The sequence below is a fragment of the Atractosteus spatula genome, chromosome 4, assembly GCF_055471065.1.
Source record: "Atractosteus spatula isolate fAtrSpa1 chromosome 4, fAtrSpa1.hap1, whole genome shotgun sequence".
Classification (NCBI taxonomy): Eukaryota; Metazoa; Chordata; class Actinopteri; order Semionotiformes; family Lepisosteidae; genus Atractosteus; species Atractosteus spatula.
This window is the reverse complement of record NC_142709.1, coordinates 70250727-70270800: the sequence shown is the minus strand read 5'-3', so window position 1 is coordinate 70270800 and position 20074 is coordinate 70250727. Positions and strand designations below refer to the sequence as shown.

Here is a 20074-nt window from a genome sequence, read left to right as displayed (position 1 = left end):
AAATGGCAGTGTACCCCTCCCCACCACCGTAGGGCAGTATACTAGAACTAGACTGGAAGGCGTGAATCTCTTCTAATGAACAAGAAGAAGTGTTGACCAACAAAAAGCTATGCCAACATATCCCTCTGGGCTGGGTGACCAAAAGCAATCCTGGTTCAGGGAGGCCTCAAAGAATCACATTTGTAGCTGAAGTTAGTAATGTGCCAAAGAGGATTCAAAGGCTAAGAGTGGCATGCAGGCAGCCTGCAGAAAGCTAACAAGGCAGCTGAGAGCTGCAAAGATCTTTCCTGTCACCATTGCTTAAGGAACCCTTGCCAGAGCCCAAGAAGCCATGGAAGGAAGAGGCCTGCCTGACCAAGCAATCGCTCACTCTCTCTGCTCCTGTAACTGAGCCTATGGTCACTGAAGGAGAACAGATTGGCCAGCTCAGCCTCCACCTACCCAGCCCTATAGAGGGGAGGAGTTCCCACCTGCCATCACCACCTGACACCAGCTCTGCCATCTGGCTGCTGTGCCTGTGAGTGACAACCAGTACTTTCTCTAGCCCACAGCCAAGGAGGTTGCTACAAAGCAGGGGAGCCCCGCAGTCACCAACCCCAAAAGCAACAGGCCGCCACTGTTGCCCCACCCTGCAGGCTGCACAGTCAATGTGGCAGGCTGGCAGAGGCACAACCACCCTCCCTGATGCAGCAAAGAGCGCTAGCACCACCAAACCAGCAAAAGCCCGGTCAATCGACTTGGGGGAGGACAACAGATAACCCCTCAGAAAGGTCTGTCAGCTATGGGGAAAAGGGGGTAGCACTGGAGAAGAAAATCAAAGATATAGCCACAATGGAGTAACATCATAAACAAAATGTATTGTATATGGCTGGTAGTGCTAGCTAAAAATAAAAAAAAAATACACAACAGTATTCCACCTTCTTCATAAACATTTTATGCATCAAAGACTTTAAATGTCACTTACTGTGGTTATTTTGGAAAAGATTTGAGGTGCTCATTCTGACTATGTTTTTATATACTTTATAAAAAATGATAATGTTTTAACCTTTTCTAAGAATACTTGCTGTCGTTGTTGTAAAATAACTTACTTTTTTAAATCCTCATAACTTGCATAACTATAGAAATCAATAACGATATTAATTTAAGGATCTAAATATAATATATTCATATAGCTGGTAGTAGTACTGTACTGTAAACGTCTGCATTCATTTCTTTGGCTCGTTCACTTGTGATTATTTTGAAAACATTTTGAGGTGTGCATTTCAGCTGCCATATGGTACTGAGTGACTCTTTGGGAAAGTGGGGTTGTATGTCCCAATCGCCCAGAAGGTCCCGTGTTCAATTCTCAGTCAGGGTATAAGTTTTATTTTTAAACAAATAAAGACCCCTCTAAAAATGAAATAGTAAATAATATGTGCACTATAGTGACATTTGATTATTGTTATATATATATATCACAACATGTTAAATATTAAGATATTAATAAATCAGACTATAAGAACATCTCTGATCATCATTAACAATATTAATGTATTAATCATAAAAAATAATTTCAAACTGCTTGTAATTTGTTCAGGTTAATTTGTTACTATTTTTACAATTTCACCTATTTTTGAGACACGATGTTTCAGATGCCAATAATGTTGCAAACAAATGACACAGAGGCTTCACACCTCATTTTAAAGTTTGTGATTTGTGAAAATTTTCACAACTTTTATTTGAACAAAATGTAGTAACTGATTCCATTTATAGATTCCAGTATGTGAGTTCATAATGCGAGAATTACTATTCAAACATTATGTATACGAAACGCCTGACCATATAAAGCAGAATAACACAAACTCATTGGGTTCAGCCTCTCTTTAATTTATGAAAGTCTATGGGCATAGTAAACATTCTCTAACAATAATTTGTGAACTATATTCACATTTCTGAATTTTAAGTAATAACATGAATGAACCTCCAGACCAACAATCTCTAGGTTCCTCAGAAACAGCTCCCCCATATTGTTGAACTTCCCCAGGTTTCCCAATTTTACCTCCTCTCCAAAATCCAGAAACCCGACACCCCTGGACGCCTCATCGTCTCAGCATGCAACTGTCCAACTACTCACATCTCTGCCTTACTCGAACAGTCTTGTGAGACCGCTGGTTGAAGGTCTTCTTTTCTATATCAACCATGCCCTGCAACTTTTTATTGATTTCCAGTTTCAGGGCCCATTATGCTACATTTTTAACATGGACATCACATCTCTCTACACCATCATTCCCCACAGTGACAGTATTACAGCCCTCAAGCACATGCTGGACAAACACACAGTGCTTGATCCACCCACCCACACCCTTGTACCCCTTGCTGAATTGGTACTCACACTTAATGCATTCTCTTTCAATAAGCTCTTTTTTTACCAGCAAGTTAGTGGAGTCGCCATGGGCACCAGAATGGGACCCAGCTATGCCAATATTTTTGTCTGCTGGGTAGAAGAATGCTTCTTCGCTTCCTACACTGGCTTTGTCCTGGACCTCTATAAACGATACATTGATGACTGCGTCAGTGCCGCCACATGCTCTAATGACCAGCTAGCGCACTTTCTGCCAACTTCCACCCGTCCCTCAAATATACAGTTAACATATCCTCCACTACTCTTCCGTTTCTAGACATAAACCTATCCATTAACCATCCCTGACTCTCTACTTCAGTCTATTATAAACCCACAGATTCAACAGCTATCTTCTGTACAGCTCATTTCACCCCAAACACACTAAAAACACTCTCCCTGTTTCACATTTCCTTCAGCTACGACAGCTCTGCAGTGAGACATAAATTTCCAGAACCAAGCACTCAAAATCAACAGAAGATACCCCACACGTGTTATTGACAGGGCCCTCATCCAAGCCAAAAACAGCCCACAGACCATGAACTCAATCAGGAACTCCTGGACTAACAACCACATTCCTTTGGTGCTTCCCTACCACTCTAACACACTCTCTATCCCCAGGACCATTAACAATAACTTTACTATCCTACAGGATGATCCTTCCATTGGGGCCCTCTTTTCTGACCACCCCATCATCTCATATTGCCGACCACCTAATCTGCATAACCTTCTTGTTCACAGCTCCCTTGACCACCCTCAGCAATCATCCACACCAGGCACTTTCCCTTCAACAGAGCTCGCTGTATAACCTGCAAGTACATATCTAACATAACACTCATTCAAGGCCCCTCAGGAAAATTCCGGATCACTCAGTTGACATCTTATACCTCTAGCAACCATATTTACTTTATCTCTTGCAGTAAATGCCCAGCCATCTACACTGGGGAAAGGAGGAAGGACACTCTGAGACCGCTTCAGAGAATATGTTAGGGCTGTGAAGATTAAAGATTTCTCCAAGCCCATAGTTTCTCATTTCACCTCTGACAGCCATGATCATACTGATCTCTCCATCTACATTCTGAAAGTAGGGTTTCTTAACTCCTATAGCAGAAATACACCAGAAACTAAAATTATCCTGAAACTTGGCTCACACCTCCCCCTTCTCTCAACAACAGACTTGTTTTCTTCTAATTCTCTCTATTCATCGGTAGGTTTCGTTTCGCACCTCTCCTCACCTCTCTCGACCTCTTACTACTTGATTGGTCACTCTGCCTCTCCTCTGCTCCCACCTCCTCCTCTCTCCTGGCTTTTGTTTTTCCATGCTATATTATCTTTACTGACTGCCTTATGTTTCTTACACCTGAAGAAGGCTCCACAGCCCTAACGTTGTGTTTTGTTTTTTCTCTTTTCAGCATGGAATAAACCTATTACTTTTTCCTTATTTATATAGTATACCCTCAGTTAATTGTAAGCTATCAATTTGGCATATGTATGAATAGTTCTTATATAGTGTTCTCATAAAACAGGCAATTTGATTGCTGATTGCCTTCTGTTAAACTTCACTTGTTCATTTGCAGTTAATGCATGCAATGCAGCTCCCTACTCAAACTTCCTTAACAACCATTATGTTTGTTACAAAGGACGGGGTGATACCTCCTGCTGTGTTTGTTATTTTCAATAGGCAGTTTTGCTTGAAGGATGGGGGTGTATTTACAGACGTCTTCATTGTTTGTTGTGCAGTCCCATGCTGAAAGTTGTGTTTCTTTTCTTTTCAGCATTTCAGGAATTAACCGTCACTTGTTCCTACTGTACTCCATTAAAACGAAGTATGCAAGTCACAAGACATACTGTACTCCTCTATAACTCTTCAATTTACAGAAAAATCTGCACTTAATCAAAAAACCATCACTTCTAATCATATATCCAGATACACACACTCACATCGGAGCCAATTTCCGCAGAAACAATTAACCTTCCAGTATGTGTCTTTGGACTGTGCAGTAATCAGCTTCAGTATGATATAATCAGTATGGTTTTAAAGCCACTAAAGTGCAATGTGTGTGAAATATATTTTTATAATCAAAATTTAAACTGCTTCCTGATTACATATTGTTGAAATCTGCATATTTGAAATTTGCACAAAATATAGATTTTCTCAATGCAGATGTAAACCTGAAAGATGCACATTGGGTTCACAATAAATATGCAGCTATGTAAGAAAAACAAAGCAATGGTCTCTCTGGGATTTGATAAAAGTGGTTTAAACAAACATGTTCAAATGTTTCCAAAATATCAACAAGAGATATTTTTATCTGCCAAAATGTCTTTAGTTACACGATTCCATAATAAATTTTCCTATCAAGTGGTATTAAATCTGTATAACTTTTTTACAACAATAGCGCAAGTGTTTTATTATGTATTCTTAGAAAAGGATAAAAGATTATATCTTTTTGTGAAGTATATAAACTTTATATAATTATAACAAGTACATCAAAATTTTACCAAAATAACCACCATGAGTTACCGAGTTAAAGACTTTAAACGTTAAAAAAGATGCATAAAACATTCATGGAGAAGAAGGATAGTGTTGTGTACTTTGTTTTTATATTTAGTTAGCACTACCATCTACTATATGTACATTAGGTATTTATTATGCCTTAAAGCCACTACAGTATAGTATGTGTGAAATATATTTTTCATAATCAAGTTGTATAGTTAAATTGGTTCCAGATTACTTGTTGAAATTTGCTTTAAGACAAAATCTAGATTATCTCAATGTGGATGTAAACCTGAAAGAAGCACATTGCGTTCACAACAAACTTAACTATAATATTTTTATATATGTAATTAACTGAGTAATTTGTTTTGTAAAATAGCCCTACCTTCTTTTTTAATTAATTTAATATTTAAAATACTGTAAATACTGTAATACACAGTTTAAAATGAATAAAAGTCCAAACAGTACACAACTTACATTCTATAATTGGAAAACGATTGTCTTAAGGGGCTCAGCATTGATCAGGATTAGAAACCAGGCGTTTTCTGGCAACAGCGCAATGCTTCCACACGCCACATTAAGCACTCACTGCTCCACCTGGTTGTTTTACAAAGTAGTGCAATCCAACAACAGAATATTTTTAAATAAGGCCGCATGCTGCAGTACATTGTGGTGCATGTGGCGCAATGTGCTGCGTGATCCGACGTGCATTCTGAATGGCTGGATCTGTATATACATCAGATATTGTTTTCTTTCTCAACAGAAGATAAATAGGTTGCACACTTACAGTAAGAAATATATTGAGTACATACTGTATATCACCTAAACGACTTGTATTCTGGGATTTTGTTTCAGGAACAAGAAGCCAAATTTTGGAGTCATTGTTTTGCAGTGTGCTTTACATTTCACATTTGGTCTGTCAATGGATTCCAATCAAATTACAAGAACTGAATAATGAAAATGCATGAGAACACTGCTTGATAAACATTTTAATTGATTTGTGTTTTTCTTACGGAAATAATGTCTGTCAGAGAATCTTTTAGAATTATTTTTTTGCAGTTACAGTTTTTTACACCTAGCTTTCATTAACTTCTAGTGCCAGTTCTAAGTAACAAAATAGCCTTATAACACATAGAACAAAAATGGTCTAATTTTTGGAAGTGAATAAATTCAAACATTTAACATTTTTGAACATTTTAGAACAAAAGGTTATGGAACAGTTGATGATGGAATAATTCTTTGTCCTACTGCATTTGAAACCCAATGAACAACTTTCACATTTAAACATGCCAAAAATGTTTTGTAATTTAGACTGGGATGAAGAAATCATCCAGCAAGTACAGAGGAAAACTGTTCTAGAAAATAAGACTAAAACCAATGGCATACAGTTTGATTTATTTTTTTTTAATCCAAACTTCTGCCAATTGTAAAATATAGACAGCTAGCAAGACAAAGTGGAGGTACTAAAAAGAGGGAAGAAACTAAAATCCAATTAAATAAATTTAACTCAGAGAAAGGAAATGTGGACAATAATTTATGGAGCAAAATAAATGTTCCAAAGAGATCTGCCTTATTTTATCGGTGCTTTACCCATTAAATGTTTCTTGGTATTTTTCTCAGGTTGAAGTAATATAATATAACATTTTGGCATAAAGATGCAGAAAAGTAACCCATAGGTTGATGCTAGAATTGCGAATATTTCCACAGCTACTGTGAACTTCCCAGGGGAGCTGATGTAAGCTGGGATAAAGGTGATCCAGACAGCACAGAATATGAGCATGCTGAATGTAATGAATTTGGCTTCATTGAAGTTATCAGGCAGCTTCCGAGCCAGGAAAGCGAGCACAAAGCACATGGCAGAGAGGAATCCTATATACCCTAACACAGCCCAGAATCCCACTGATGAACCTAAATTACATTCTAAAATGTTTTTTTCTTTATAATATTTTGTATTGTTTTGAGGAAAAGGAGGTGATATTGCCAACCAAAAAGTGCAAATCAAGACCTGCACAAGTGTGAAAGCAAGAACACTTAACCGCTGCTGTTTGGGGCCAAACCATTTCATGATGTTACTGCCTGGCAGTGTAGCCCTAAAGGCCATTAACACCACTATTGTTTTCCCCAGAACACAAGAGATGCACAGGACAAATGTGATCCCAAATGCTGTGTGGCGCAACATACAGGACCAGTCAGAGGGCTGGCCAATGAAAGTAAGTGAACAGAGGAAACACAGTGTCAATGAAAAGAGCAGAAGGAAACTCAGTTCAGAGTTATTGGCTCTTACAATGGGAGTAAATCTGTACTGGAAAAATATAACACCAATTACCATGGTTAAGCAAGTTCCAAGCAATGAAAATGTGACTAAAAGTACTCCCATTAATTCTCTAAAGGACAAAAACTCAACACTTTTTAAGATACACTGATTTCGTTGTTCAGCTGGTCTGTACTCCAAAGGACATAAGGTACATCCCAATGAGTCTGAAAAGAGAAAAAAATGAAAATCTAAAAACAGATGTCATAAATGTGTAGCCAAACACTGTAAAGCATTGATATGGATCCTGCAAAAGTCATTTCAATAAATCAATTAATAACATAATTTTAATTTCTACCATGATATATATACTGTATAATGCAGATGGTGAATTCCAGTTCAAATTAGTTGTTTTAGTAAAATGTACACAGCTCCCAGATATATTTCATTGCTTGTATGCCATTTTCAGCTGAAAGCAAAGTTAGTAATAAAGAATGTAGTATAAACTACAACAAACTTTACTAACCACTAACCACCATTGTAAGCTTTATCACTCATCAGGCAGTGTTTTCATTCGTGCTAGTAAAACACAGAATTACAAAGAAACAGCACATATTATTAAATTATGTTTTTCACTGGCTACAAACTACACAATATTTTTGGTACAAGTATATACAGTTTCGGACAGTTCCATTCATTGTTTGAAAAACAAAAGAAAGTGTATAATTCACTATGACAAACACACAGTAAACGTGATCTACCTGTAGTGTTACTGAACTCTCCCTCTGCACAGGGGATGCAGACGAAGCAGCAGACCGGCTTCCCTTTCTCAATGGCCTTACGAGTCCCTGGAAGGCAGCTCTCACTGCAGACTGATCTTGGTATCTGCAGTTTGGCAACCAGTGATGCAGAGTCAGACAGTTCAAGACTTTTATTTAAAAGAAGCCATGGATAAGTTAAACAAATACAATTAACACCTGAACAGGCGATACTGAGTAGAAGTGAACTTCAGCTGACTGAAGAGTAGGTTTGGAATTGATAAGACTTTCATTGTACAGTGTGTATTTTCATAAGCAGTCATTTTTAATTCATACTGAATAATCAGGTATAAATCTTACCTTATACTGATGACCTGCCCACACAGGACTAATATTATTCATTATAAATTGCTGTCCTTCTGGAAAAGAGCCATCATAAAAACCGATAATTTTAAATGTTGTGATTAACTCATTGTTCGGCTGCCAGTTTACTATTGCATATCGTGCTACTGGATCCCCATTTTCATCAAAAAATACTTTCTCTCCTTTCTTGGTTGTGTAGTTAACTCTCTTGAGGTAATGTTGTACCTGGAGGAAATAAGTTGTTAACATAATTTTCTTAAGTTTGCTTACATTCATTCTATATTACCCCTTGGGAAGTGGGGATATGTATTTTCTATATATATTCTACTGTACATAGCCTTATAACTTGGTAAACAAAGAAGATGGAAGTTTAAAAAAATGCTTGTTATTTACATATTCTTTACTTTTAGAAAAATCTAACACTGCAGTGTTATAGTGTAGTATAGATTCTTTATTTTTCTTTTCATTTCTTCATTGATAGTTAATGATTTATACTATATCACATTTGTGATATTTGAAAACTACACACAGTTTAATATGATGTGACAAAAGGGTAATTAAGTCAGTGGAAGTTAAAAATGTCAGGTGGCTGAATTACATACTCAAACTTGAATTGATTTTGCTTTTAAATATTTGCATGATCAGAATATCAATTACCTTACCTGCCAGCTTTCTATTCTGTGTTTGTTTGCACATGTTCTGTTGTCAAAAGGTCCTTGTCCATTTTGACATGTCATCAGATTGTGCAGTGCATGAGCGATAGCATACACTGCTTTATACACATTGTTGGATATCCTCAGTTCAGACACATCAGTGTATTGGTTATGTATTTCTTTTAAAGACTCTGTTCCTGCGCACGGCTTAACACTCGCATTGCTATAAGAATTCAGTTTACAATTGAAAATATTTTCCCAAAATTCATTTAAGCCAGTATTTCCAGGTGTGTTTGATGGATGAGTATTAAGAATAAATTCTTTCAGTCCTGGTATCTCTGCACTTGGAATTGCAAAGCCAATAGAGCCTCCCAGGATTGTATAACCTTCTTTTGAAGCAAGATTGCTGTCAGTAATCCATGCTTCACTGCCCACCCACTGGAAGCCTGTGACATTCTGAAGTATAAATTCTTTGACTAATAATTCCAATTCTATATAAGATATAAAAGCAACAATTACTTTTGAAGATGATTTCTTAACAATGTCTACCACTTTAAGGAATTTCTCCCTTGGATCAGTTCTGTAAATGGCCTCAGAATATTCAACACAGATCCCCTCTTGCTGAGCAGCTTGTACAAAGGTAGCCATCCCACTGTTGCCATAATCATTGTTAGTTCGAATGGCTCCAACCCAGGTCCATCCAAAATGCTTCACAAGCTTTGCCAGGGCTGTACTTTGGTAATAATCACTGGGAATTGTCCTGAAGAAATTAGGAAACTCCTTTCTGTTACCGAGGCAGGCACAGGTAGCAAAGTGACTGATCTACAGGAAAGGAGAAACAACATAAAATGCTGATGAAGGGGAAGAATGCATTTCTTTTACTTCATTAACTGATGAAAATACTGTTTTCTCACCACAGGTATGTTAAAGGGTCCAACAGTTGTTGCAAGGCCTATTGTTGGTGAAGATTCAGATAGTCCTATTATTGCATGAACAGAGGGTGACTTGGTGCAAGAGCTCTTTAAATTAATTTCCTCTTGCTGCTCATTCATTAATGCCAATGCAGCTTTTATAGCCAAAGTTATGGTTCCACAATCATTATAAATCTTATAGCCCAGAGACACATTGGGAAGAATATCAGAACTGTTATTTATTTCTTCAATAGCAAATATTAATGTTTGAGCATACTGCAGTTCATCAGGGTTTAAACTGTTTGGAGAAATATTGACAAATCCTTAGATTTATTATTATTGTTGTACCTACAATAGCATTTTAATCACCAATAAAAAAACATGTAAAACATCCATTTGTCAGAATTAATTCAAAACAAAGAATTAATCTCTATTTTTTTAAAAAAAGAAAAACCTTACCTTGTACATATGAGTTTTCCTGAGTTGACCTTAAATGTTGGCTTTGTAAAAACAGTTTTTTTATGGAATGAAAATATTGCCCCTATATTGATGTCCCCTTCTTTTGAAAACTGGGGCTGTTCTTGTGTTCCATATGGTTGACAATAAGGCTTCTCAGCCCTTGTGAAGAACAAAATCAATGATAACTCCACAAGCAGTAACATTACGGACTGTTTTTATTTTCTTTCCCATGTACAAAGCTGAGATAATTTACTTCCTGATACTTATACACCTTTCTCAAATCCCATGTGCTTAAATGAATGCACCAAGCATGAATTCTCAGAGGTAAGCTCATAGTAGAGTCTGCATTAGGACCGGAATAGAATTATGGTGCTATGTAATTGCTCAGTGGAACTTCTGCTGTGTGTATTATGCAAAGTTTAAAAAATATTGCTGTGAACTGCAATTGAACTGATTTAATCCTTGTCATATGGCATAATCCGTTTTACAGGTTACATCTATTTTCCTTTCAGGTTTAAAGTTCTGACTATCTGAAAATTTAGCATAGAAAGTTTTAAAATGTCTTTCCTTCTTTTTCAACTAGTTTTAATTTGACTGAAAAGCAATATCTACATTAAAATACACAATTTGTGTGAGGAATCATGCAATCTAGGACTACATAATGATTTTTGGTAATAAATCTGGTTGTTGAAATAGATTATGACCTTATCAGCCATTATCAGAAATATTATCAAGATGCACTCATAAGATGAATTGTTGTGAAAGGTGAGAGACTATAAAATATATCAAATACATCTACTATAGATGTTTCTGACCATCTCCATAATGTACTTCTGCCCACCTGCTGGGTGTCAAGACAGGGGCTTCTCAGGGCTCCAGACTGAATCTACAGTTTAGCTTGCACCCTGCTGTCGTTCCTTCCCAAAGACTAGTTGTCCACTGACAGAGATTTTCATGTTCTGAGAACATAATGTTGAATCCAGGCTTGATATGATGCCAAACCATGACAACTATGGGTCTGAGTCCACTTGAAACATTGAAGGGATGTACAGAACATTCAAAAGCTCAGGCTGTTTGCTTCCCTGCCTGGTTACAATAATTAAGCGATTCTCAAGGCCAGTAACCACTCACGCCCTTAACCAAAGTGATCTGTCCCACATCATTCAAGGCTTATTTTCCTAAGTTGCACATTGTGCCCTGAGCAAATGTGACATCCCAGAGCTCCATCTCATAACAGAAATGGCTTTCAAATATATTGTGAAAATTCTTTACCAATAATTGTTGGAAATTATTTTATTTCTTCGACCCATTTTGCGTCTCCACTATTGCCTCTGGATTAACATAATGGGATCCAAAACACTTGTGCACTCTTTTTTGATATACCAGCTCACTCACCTGGTTAACCTCTATTGGAGATGTGATGTGATGCATCTTTTGACGACACACCAAGCTCATGTGCACCTTTCCAGCAACAAGGGGCAGTGTTGTGGATCAAAGTGAGAATACTCTGACCTGCTTGTGCCCACCCAGAGCTGGGTGTATGTTGCTGCTTGAGAAATCCCTGTCATGTGTGGCGAATACTGTAACGCTTGCCTCACTGTGATGCAGCGGGGTGTGTTGCAATTGCTGTGGCCAGCGTCTCATTGTAGTCCTTCCTGTTCTTGGTTTCTAGTTTTCTAGGGCTCTGCCTGTGGCTGTGCTGTCCAGAGGATTTAGGGCTCAAACAAGGGACCAGAGGATGGAACTCCACCTTGGACCCGGACCTCAGCACACGACTTGGCCTGGTCCAGGTGGCACCTGAGAAGTCCACGCCAACCAGCTCCAGATGCTTTCAGCAAGGACTGCATTCCAAGACAGCAAACGCCTGACCTAGGCTCTGGAGAAGACCCCCCCTGAGGCTGTGCGCTTTGAATCAGCCTGGCTTCTGTGTCCTCCTGAGGGACTGCCCCAATATGGAGTATGCTGCCTGGCCTCGGAGGTTGGACCCCTCTGCCCTCTGGACGAAACACAACTCCAGACCTACAGTAGGCGGCTCTTCCCCATCCTGCTCCAGCCTTTCCTGCACTTCTCTCCTCTGTGTCCCAGTCCTTTAACCCACCTGCCTGCATCCCAGGAGACTCCAACCGCCTCCTGCTGCCCTTTCTCTGGGAGCCCAAATGCAGATTTTTGCAGACAGCATCAGCTCAGGTTGGCTTTGTGCCAGCCTCTCTAGTGCCTAAGGTGCAGTAAGTCACCCTCTGTGACCCCCAGGCTCTTGGGCCTGAAACACCTTCAGCGTCCGCTCCTGTGACCTGGGGGTTGGTGCTGGATGTAACAGATACAAGTCATGTTTTGAATTGAGGGATCTTCCTGTTCTCCTTCTCTGTCAGAGACAGTTGGGCGGTTATGGAGCTGTCCATTATCCTAAAGTCACTTAGTCCTCTGGGCTGTAACTCAGAGCTTGTCCCACAATTATGGAGTGTAAGGTGGTACAGGACACACACTCACATGAAAGAACAATTTAGAGTTGAGCTAACTTTGTCATCTTGTCTGAACTAAGAGGTAACTGGAGTAGATAACTGTATTTCATTCTTACAACAAAATTATAGCAAATGTGTTACCGTATACAGTAGATAACACCTGTAATGCAAGCATAAGATTTTAATATAGACTGGGATGAAGTTCTCAAGTCCCCTAATAACAAACAAGCAAACTAGTGAATGAACATAAAAATCATTGTCACAAAATCACAAAAACTTCATGAAGATTGAATAAAAGTAATGTTAAGACAAAGTGAGCAATGAGTCTATCAAAGATGCATACTTAGATGTTGGTCAGTCAGCTCTTCCAGTTACAGTAGGTAGTCAGTGTAAGTGTCCAAAATGTAACTTGATTTAGCCAATACTGAAACTTCTATAAAGGAACAAATATACACTTTTATGTTCAAGTAGGTAGCTGCGTCAGCATACAAAGGCTGCAAAGGAAAAAGTTAAAGGTTTATTCCATGTTGAAAAGAGAGGAAAGGAAACACAATTCGGCTGTTGATCCTTCTTCACGCCCGAAGAAGGCTCCACAGCCGAAACGTTGTCTTTCCTTTCTTCTTTTTTCAGCATGGAATAAACCTTTAACTTGTTCCTTTACACTTTTATGTTATTGAAGAGACCACGGAGGCCCCACACAAAAAGCTGCACTGTCTGGAACTGAACCCCGGTGTCACGATCGCTTCTCCTCCTCTTAAGGGCGCTCCAGCCCTTCCTTGTTTTCTCCCATTACCTGCACCTGTTCCCTATTTCCGTTCCCCCTTAAAAGCCAGACGCAGACTTTACTCCTGGTTCCTCATTGACATCCTGCTTCGTGAGAACCCAGAGTCCTGCTGAGTCTGGCTCCGTTATGCTTTTAACCTTCTGTTCCTGATTCCCCGCCCGGCCGGTCCCAACCCAGTTCATGGTTTTATTCCCTGGATGGATCCCCTGGCCTGGACTCTACCTTCTGTCTTGGATACCTGTTTGGATTTATTCATGGATTGTTCCCCCCGGATTCACTCTCCCTGGACACCTGCACCCCTTGGACACGCCCCCTGTCTCCATACCCTCTCCTGCATGACTTTTTCCCCAGTGTTTCTTCACAATTCCAGATCGTGTCGTCTGCATAGGGCCCGGAAAGAACCGTTCGTGACACCCGGGCCCTGAATCCGTCTAACTGCTATTAAACTGAATGCTGTGAAGCCAGTTCTTCAACTATTTTATATCGTTCAATTTAGGAATCAATGAAAATCAGAGGCCTGGACTTTTAATCATTAGTGCAAGACCATCTGTTCTAGCAGATGTTTTATACTAAAATTGTGACACTATTAGTGTGTAGGACACTGGTAGAAAAGAACATCATTAAAATAATGTGTTCGTTTGCCCCTAAAAAGTTTCAGTATTTGTTCAGTCCACTTAAATTAAAATACAATTGTCAGGAGAACTTCAAAATAAACTGACTCAACTGAAAACTAGTTTTATACTTTTTTGTATATTTTCACCCTTGTTGTACAGTATGTTGCATTATTAGAAATATACACTATTTCTTACCAATATCCTAGTTCACTAAAACATATTGTAGCTGTGCTGAAGAGCTGTTAAGTGTAATGATGGAAATGATATGCAAACATACAGTACTATGTACACACAATATGAGAGATTTTTATAAGGAAATGTAGGATAAATGAGAATCAGAACACATTTGTATTATTTTTATGCTTTTATTCCAGGGCATGTTTCACCAGAAAGAGAAAAAATATATTTTAACGAAAATATAAAATGTACGTAATCAAAGTTCTTTGCGATCTTAATTCTTTGGTGTTTTAGCCATTAAATGCTTCTTGGTATTTTTTTCTGGTTTTAGTAGAATAACATAACATTTTGGTACAAAAATACAGAACAGCAACCCATAACTTGATGCTAAAATAGCAAATATTTCCACAGCTACTGTGAACTTCCCAGGGGAGCTGATATAAGCTGGGATAAAGGTGATCCAGACAGCACAGAATATGACCATGCTGAATGTAATGAATTTGGCTTCATTGAAATTATCAGGCAGCTTCCGAGCCAGGAAAGCGAGCACAAAGCACAAGGCAGAGAGGAATCCTATATACCCTAACACAGCCCAGAATGCACCTGCAGATCCCAGGTCACACTCCAGAATGATTCTTTCTGCATAATATTTCATGTTCTTATTTGGAAAAGGAGGTGATATTGTCAACCAAAGAATACAAATCAAGACCTGTACAAGTGTGAAAGCAAGAACACTTAACCTTTGCTGTGTGGGCCCAAACCATTTCATAATGTTACTGCCTGGCAGTGTAGCCCTAAAGGCCATTAAAACCACTATTGTTTTCCCCAGGACACAAGAGATGCACAGGACAAATGTGATCCCAAATGCTGTGTGGCGCAACATACAGGACCAGTCAGAGGGCTGGCCAATGAAAGTAAGTGAACAGAGGAAACACAGAGTCAATGAAAAGAGCAGAAGAAAACTTAGTTCAGAGTTATTGGCTCTTACAAGCGGGGTGTCTCTGTGACAATAGAATATAATAGCGGTAATTATGGTTAGGCAAGTTCCAAACAATGAAAATGTTACTAATAGAATTCCCATAAATTCTTGAAAAGACAAAAACTCAATATTTTTTAGAAGGCAATCATTTCTTTGTTCATTTGATCTGTAATCTGAAGGGCACTTCACACAATCCACTGAATCTGAAATTAGAGAACAACAAAACAAAATCTGACTTTTCATTTCTGCAGTTCAAAAATATTTTCAATATACAGTATATATGATATATAATTTAATATTTGCTTTTTTAGATAATAATTTAGATTTAAAAAAAACTTCAGAAAGTATGGTTCTTTATTTTGAAGTAATTTAGATCACTCTCCTAATTTCTTGCTTGAGATCTCTTAAAAATCCACAAATGATGATTCATTTGGAGAATGTTATTTTGCCCTTGTTAATGAAACCTAAACCGATATTCATTTTAAGAATTTACTTACATTGTTTAGAAGTCAACCGGGCTGACTATTACTGGGCTGAAGTATTTTTCTTGTATTATCGCGAACAATCTAAAAAACCTGTGATAAAGCTGTTTAATAATCACTTAAACCCAAAACATTTTCTCAAAGAGACTGAACAGGAATCAGCGCACTTTTGAAACATTGCAATAAATCATTTCATAATTTGTTTTTCCTGTAAATTGAATGACTTTACCAACTACAAGCTGTGTTTCTTCTTAACCTTTTTTTTTGCTGACAGTGGATTGTGTTGGGTTTATAAAACATGCAGTTTACTAATACTATGAATATTCAAATGAATGTAAGGGTTCCATGTCATGCTTAGCTAAAAGTCATTTGTTCCTATTTGAAGTACTATGGATACATGTATTTAATACATATGATAAAATGAATTGCAGTGCTTTTCACACCTCACCTGTAGTGTTGCTGAACTCTCCCTCTGCACAGGGGATGCAGACAAAGCAGCACACTGGCTTTCCTTTCTCAATGGCCTTACGAGCCCCTGGAAGGCAGCTCTCACTGCACACTGACTTCGGCACCTGCAGTTTGGCAACCAGTGATGCAGAGTCAGAGAGTTCAAGACTTTAATTTAAAAGAAGCCATGTATTATTTAAACAAATACAATTGTGCACATTTCTTTGATTGCATGATAGACATTTAATATATGCATTTGTAGATGAGTACCTATTTTAGGGGTTCATTTTAATTGGTGCCTAATCAAGTCTGAATCCTCAGGTAGTAACTTACCTTATCCTGGTTGCCTGCCCACACCACATTAACATCATTCATTAAAAATTGTTGTCCTTCTGGTAAAGAGGCATCATATACACCAATAATTTTGAATGTTGTGATTCCTTCATTATTGAGCTGCCAGTTCACTATTGAATATCGTGCTACTGGATCTCCATTTTCATCAAAATAAATGTTTTTTCCATTCCTAGTTGTAAAATTAACTTGCTTCAGGTAATAGAGAACCTAGAAGAAAACAACCTGGTAAGATTTACATTTGTGAATAAAAAATATAACTTGCTTCAGGTAATAGAGAACCTAGAAGAAAACAACCTGGTAAGATTTACATTTGTGAATAAAAAATATAACTGCATCTCATTTTGTCATATAAAATGCTTAACAAATGTGAAAATACCTTAGAAAAAAATATAGCGTACAGTACATAACCATCGTCATACCTTTAAATTATTTTTTTTTTTACGTAGTAGCTTATAATGTTATGGAGAACTTCAGTTACTAAAGGGGGTTCTTCAAGCATAGTATACATCCATCCATTTTCTAACTGCTTCTTATAATTCAGGGTCACAGGGAGCCACAGTCTATCACGGCAAGCAATGGGTGCAAGGCAGAGTACACCTTGGACAGGATTGCACTCCATATTAGGGCACACACAAACACAGACACGCACACACTCACACCTAGGACCACTGTTCCAGAAGCCATTTAGCCTACCTGTATGTTTTTGGACTGTGGGACGAAGCCCAGATACAAACTCAGTATAGCAACCCGGGTCCGGAATTAAACACAGGACCCGGTACTGCAAGGCAGCAAAGCTAACCACTACACCACCGAGCAGTCCAGTGCGTTATTATTCAGGCATTCAATTAGAAACATTTGGAGGAGAACTCATGTCCTTACCTGCCAGGGTTCTATGTTCGCTTTATTTGCACATGTTCTGTTGTCGAAAGGTCCTTGTCCATTTTGACACATCATCAGGTTGTGTAATGAATGGGCTATGGCATACACTGCTTTATACACATTGTTGGATATCCTTACTTCAGATACATCAGTGTATAGGTTGTTTATTTCATCCAAAGACTCCGATCCTGTGCATGGCTTCATACTCACATCACTCTGGGAATTCAGGGTACAGTTGAAAATACTTTCCCAGAATTCACTTAAGCCAGTGTTTCCAGGTGTGTCTGATGGACGAGCATTTAGAATAAATTCTTTCAGTCCTGGTACTTCTGCATTTGGAATTGCAAAGCCAATGGCTCCACCCAGGACTTTATAACCTGCACGCGATGCAAGATTGCTGTCTGTAATCCATGCCTCACTGCCCACCCACTGGAAACCCGTGACATTCTGAAGGATTAGTTCTTTTACTAATATTTCAAAATCTATATAAGATGCAAAAACAATAATTAGTCTTGAAGTTGATTTTTTAATAATGTCTACAAGTTTAAGGAATTTCTCTCTAGGGTCAGTTCTATAAATGGCCGCTGAGTATTCAATACAGATCCCCTCCTGCTGGGCAGCTTGAATGAAGGTAGCCATCCCATTGTTGCCATAATCATCATCAGTTCTGATAGCTCCAACCCAGGTCCATCCAAAGTGCTTCACAAGCTTTGCCAGGGCTCTGCTTTGGTAATAATCGCTAGGAATCGTCCTGAAGAAGCTGGGAAAGTCCTTTCTGTTACTGAGACAGGCACAGGAAGCAAAGTGACTTACCTGCAGGAAAGGAATATTTACATTATATACACACATATACAGTATATATATTTAGGTTTGAGCAGGGATCTTTGTGTGTACACTGGAAAGGAACAAGTAATATATAATTCCATCTTTAAAAGCAGAAAGAAAAAATATATTTTTTTGTTTAGTATGTCCAAAATAAGTTTTCTTACCACAGGCATGTTAAAGGGTCCAACAGTTGTTGCAAGTCCAATTGTCTGTGAAGATCCTGAAAGCCCTATTATTGCAGCAACAGTAGATTTTTTGTTGCAGGTCTTATCTGGTTGAAATCCTTTCTCCTGTTCATTCATTAAAGCCAGTGCTGCCCTTACAACCAGATTCATGGAACCACAAGCGTTATATATCTTATAACCCAAAGTAATATTAGGTAGAATGTCTGACCTGTTATTTATTTCTTCAACTGCAAAGATCATAGTTTGAGCATATTGGAATTCTGCAGGATTTAAACTGTAGGGAAAGTGCAATGTATAATTTTACTAATTTATTATTATTGCCACTATTTTTCAGGGTTTTACTAATGATAGAATATACCGCAAATCTGAATAAACAAAGAGTTTAATATAATGTATTATGTTTGGAAGCAAACATAAATGAATAACAAACATTGAAAAAACTTACCCTTCACATGCCATTTCCTCTGGGTTGACTTTAAATGATGGATTCACAAATATACTTTTCTTATGAAATGAAAGAAGAGCTCCTATTGTGATACCCCCTTCTTTTGAAAAGTGAGGCAATTGCTGCTTTCCATACGGTTGACAAACAGGATTTTCTGCACTCGTGAAAACCGCAATTAAAACGATATCTGCAAGTAGCAACATTGTAGACCTTTCTTTCTTGAAATCCAAAGTCAAGAGTCATTATTTCAAGGCACTTATATACTGAGATGCAAATCTTATATGCTTAATTAACATTATGCAGCGTTCCGATACAAAAGCACCAATACTCAGAGGTAGATTCTAGGAGATTCTGTTTTTTTTCCTACTTAGAGACAATTAAAAATAGCAACCACATGGATCAGAATAAACAGACATAGGAGTGATTAAGTACTACTTCCACATTTTCATTGAACACCACATGAAACTAGTTTCCCTTAGTTGTATTGTGTTTGTCGACATCATAATGTAATAGTATAGAAAATGCAGTATTACTATTATGAATAACTGATTCATTAATGGAGACAAGAAAGTTATCAGGGCATCATCAAGAAAAAAGCATACATTCTGTTCTGTTTTGATGAAAATATATCCCTGTAGAAATACTGGAAAATCAGTTGGCTTCAAAACGAACAATTAGGAATTTCTGCCTGTGTGGTTTACTATCTGGCCCAAACCAGGCTCTGCCCAAATGAATTCTTTCATTATTTTTTCAGTAATATATACATAGACGCTATGTAAAAATGTATTGCCATTGTATTTGTGCTGTAGAAAGAATAGCAAAATGTGTGCATTTCTGGTTCTATGACAATTGAATTTACTTGAGCAGTGTTACATTTGTTTAACTATTTGTGCACACAGAGCTTTCATTTAATTAATACAAAATTGCAAAACCTTTACATCTAATTACAGAAAGTGCCGTACTTAAGAGTCCCGCTTAAAAATACAGACTCTACCTCTTTAAAATAGTGGATTACCATGATATCTCAGGTTTCTGGCCTGTGCTCATAGTTTTCATTGTTCTGTTTTTACCACTTCATCTTTTTACTATTCAGCAGGGGTCCATTCTCATGACTTCTCTTATTATTTTTCCACTTGGATAGAAAGAATAATCTGATTTTCCGCTCATAAGCACTA

The 20074-nt window shown here is 37.9% G+C and overlaps 2 protein-coding genes across 2 annotated transcripts; both read right to left on the bottom strand.

Annotated features, from left to right (window-relative positions):
* Positions 1 to 3699: 3699 nt before the first annotated feature.
* Positions 3700 to 10472, bottom strand: LOC148837053 (extracellular calcium-sensing receptor-like). Its single transcript, XM_088914256.1, has 7 exons — positions 10270 to 10472; positions 9814 to 10108; positions 8909 to 9721; positions 8244 to 8471; positions 7887 to 8010; positions 6465 to 7352; positions 3700 to 3779 (listed from the first exon to the last, which is right to left on the bottom strand). The coding sequence occupies exons 1-7, from the start codon at positions 10470 to 10472 to the stop codon at positions 3700 to 3702; spliced, it is 2631 nt and encodes an 876-aa protein (XP_088770382.1).
* A 4105-nt stretch (positions 10473 to 14577) lies between these two features.
* On the bottom strand, positions 14578 to 19102 carry LOC148837052 (extracellular calcium-sensing receptor-like). The gene is made up of 6 exons (XM_088913979.1): positions 18900 to 19102; positions 18434 to 18728; positions 17445 to 18257; positions 16545 to 16772; positions 16213 to 16336; positions 14578 to 15485 (listed from the first exon to the last, which is right to left on the bottom strand). Exons 1-6 carry the CDS (start codon positions 19100 to 19102, stop codon positions 14578 to 14580), a joined length of 2571 nt encoding a protein of 856 aa, XP_088770105.1.
* Between the last annotated feature and the right edge of the window lie 972 nt (positions 19103 to 20074).

Bases quoted from the DNA above. Each gene is read 5' to 3' on its own strand.
- LOC148837053 (XM_088914256.1), bottom strand. From the start codon at position 10,472: ATGTTACTGCTTGTGGAGTTATCATTGATTTTGTTCTTCACAAGGGCT. The intron at 7,353-7,886 runs GTAGATCACGTT...TTCTCTTTTCAG, and splicing joins AGAGTTCAGTAACACTACAG to ACTCATTGGGATGTACCTTA. The intron at 3,780-6,464 runs GTAAAGCACCGA...TGCTGAAAAGAG, and splicing joins TACCAAGAAACATTTAATGG to AAAAAACAAAACACAACGTT.
- LOC148837052 (XM_088913979.1), bottom strand. From the start codon at position 19,102: ATGTTGCTACTTGCAGATATCGTTTTAATTGCGGTTTTCACGAGTGCA. The intron at 18,258-18,433 runs GTAAGAAAACTT...CCTTTCCTGCAG, and splicing joins GACCCTTTAACATGCCTGTG to GTAAGTCACTTTGCTTCCTG. The intron at 16,773-17,444 runs GTAAGGACATGA...GTTTTCTTCTAG, and splicing joins CGAACATAGAACCCTGGCAG to GTTCTCTATTACCTGAAGCA.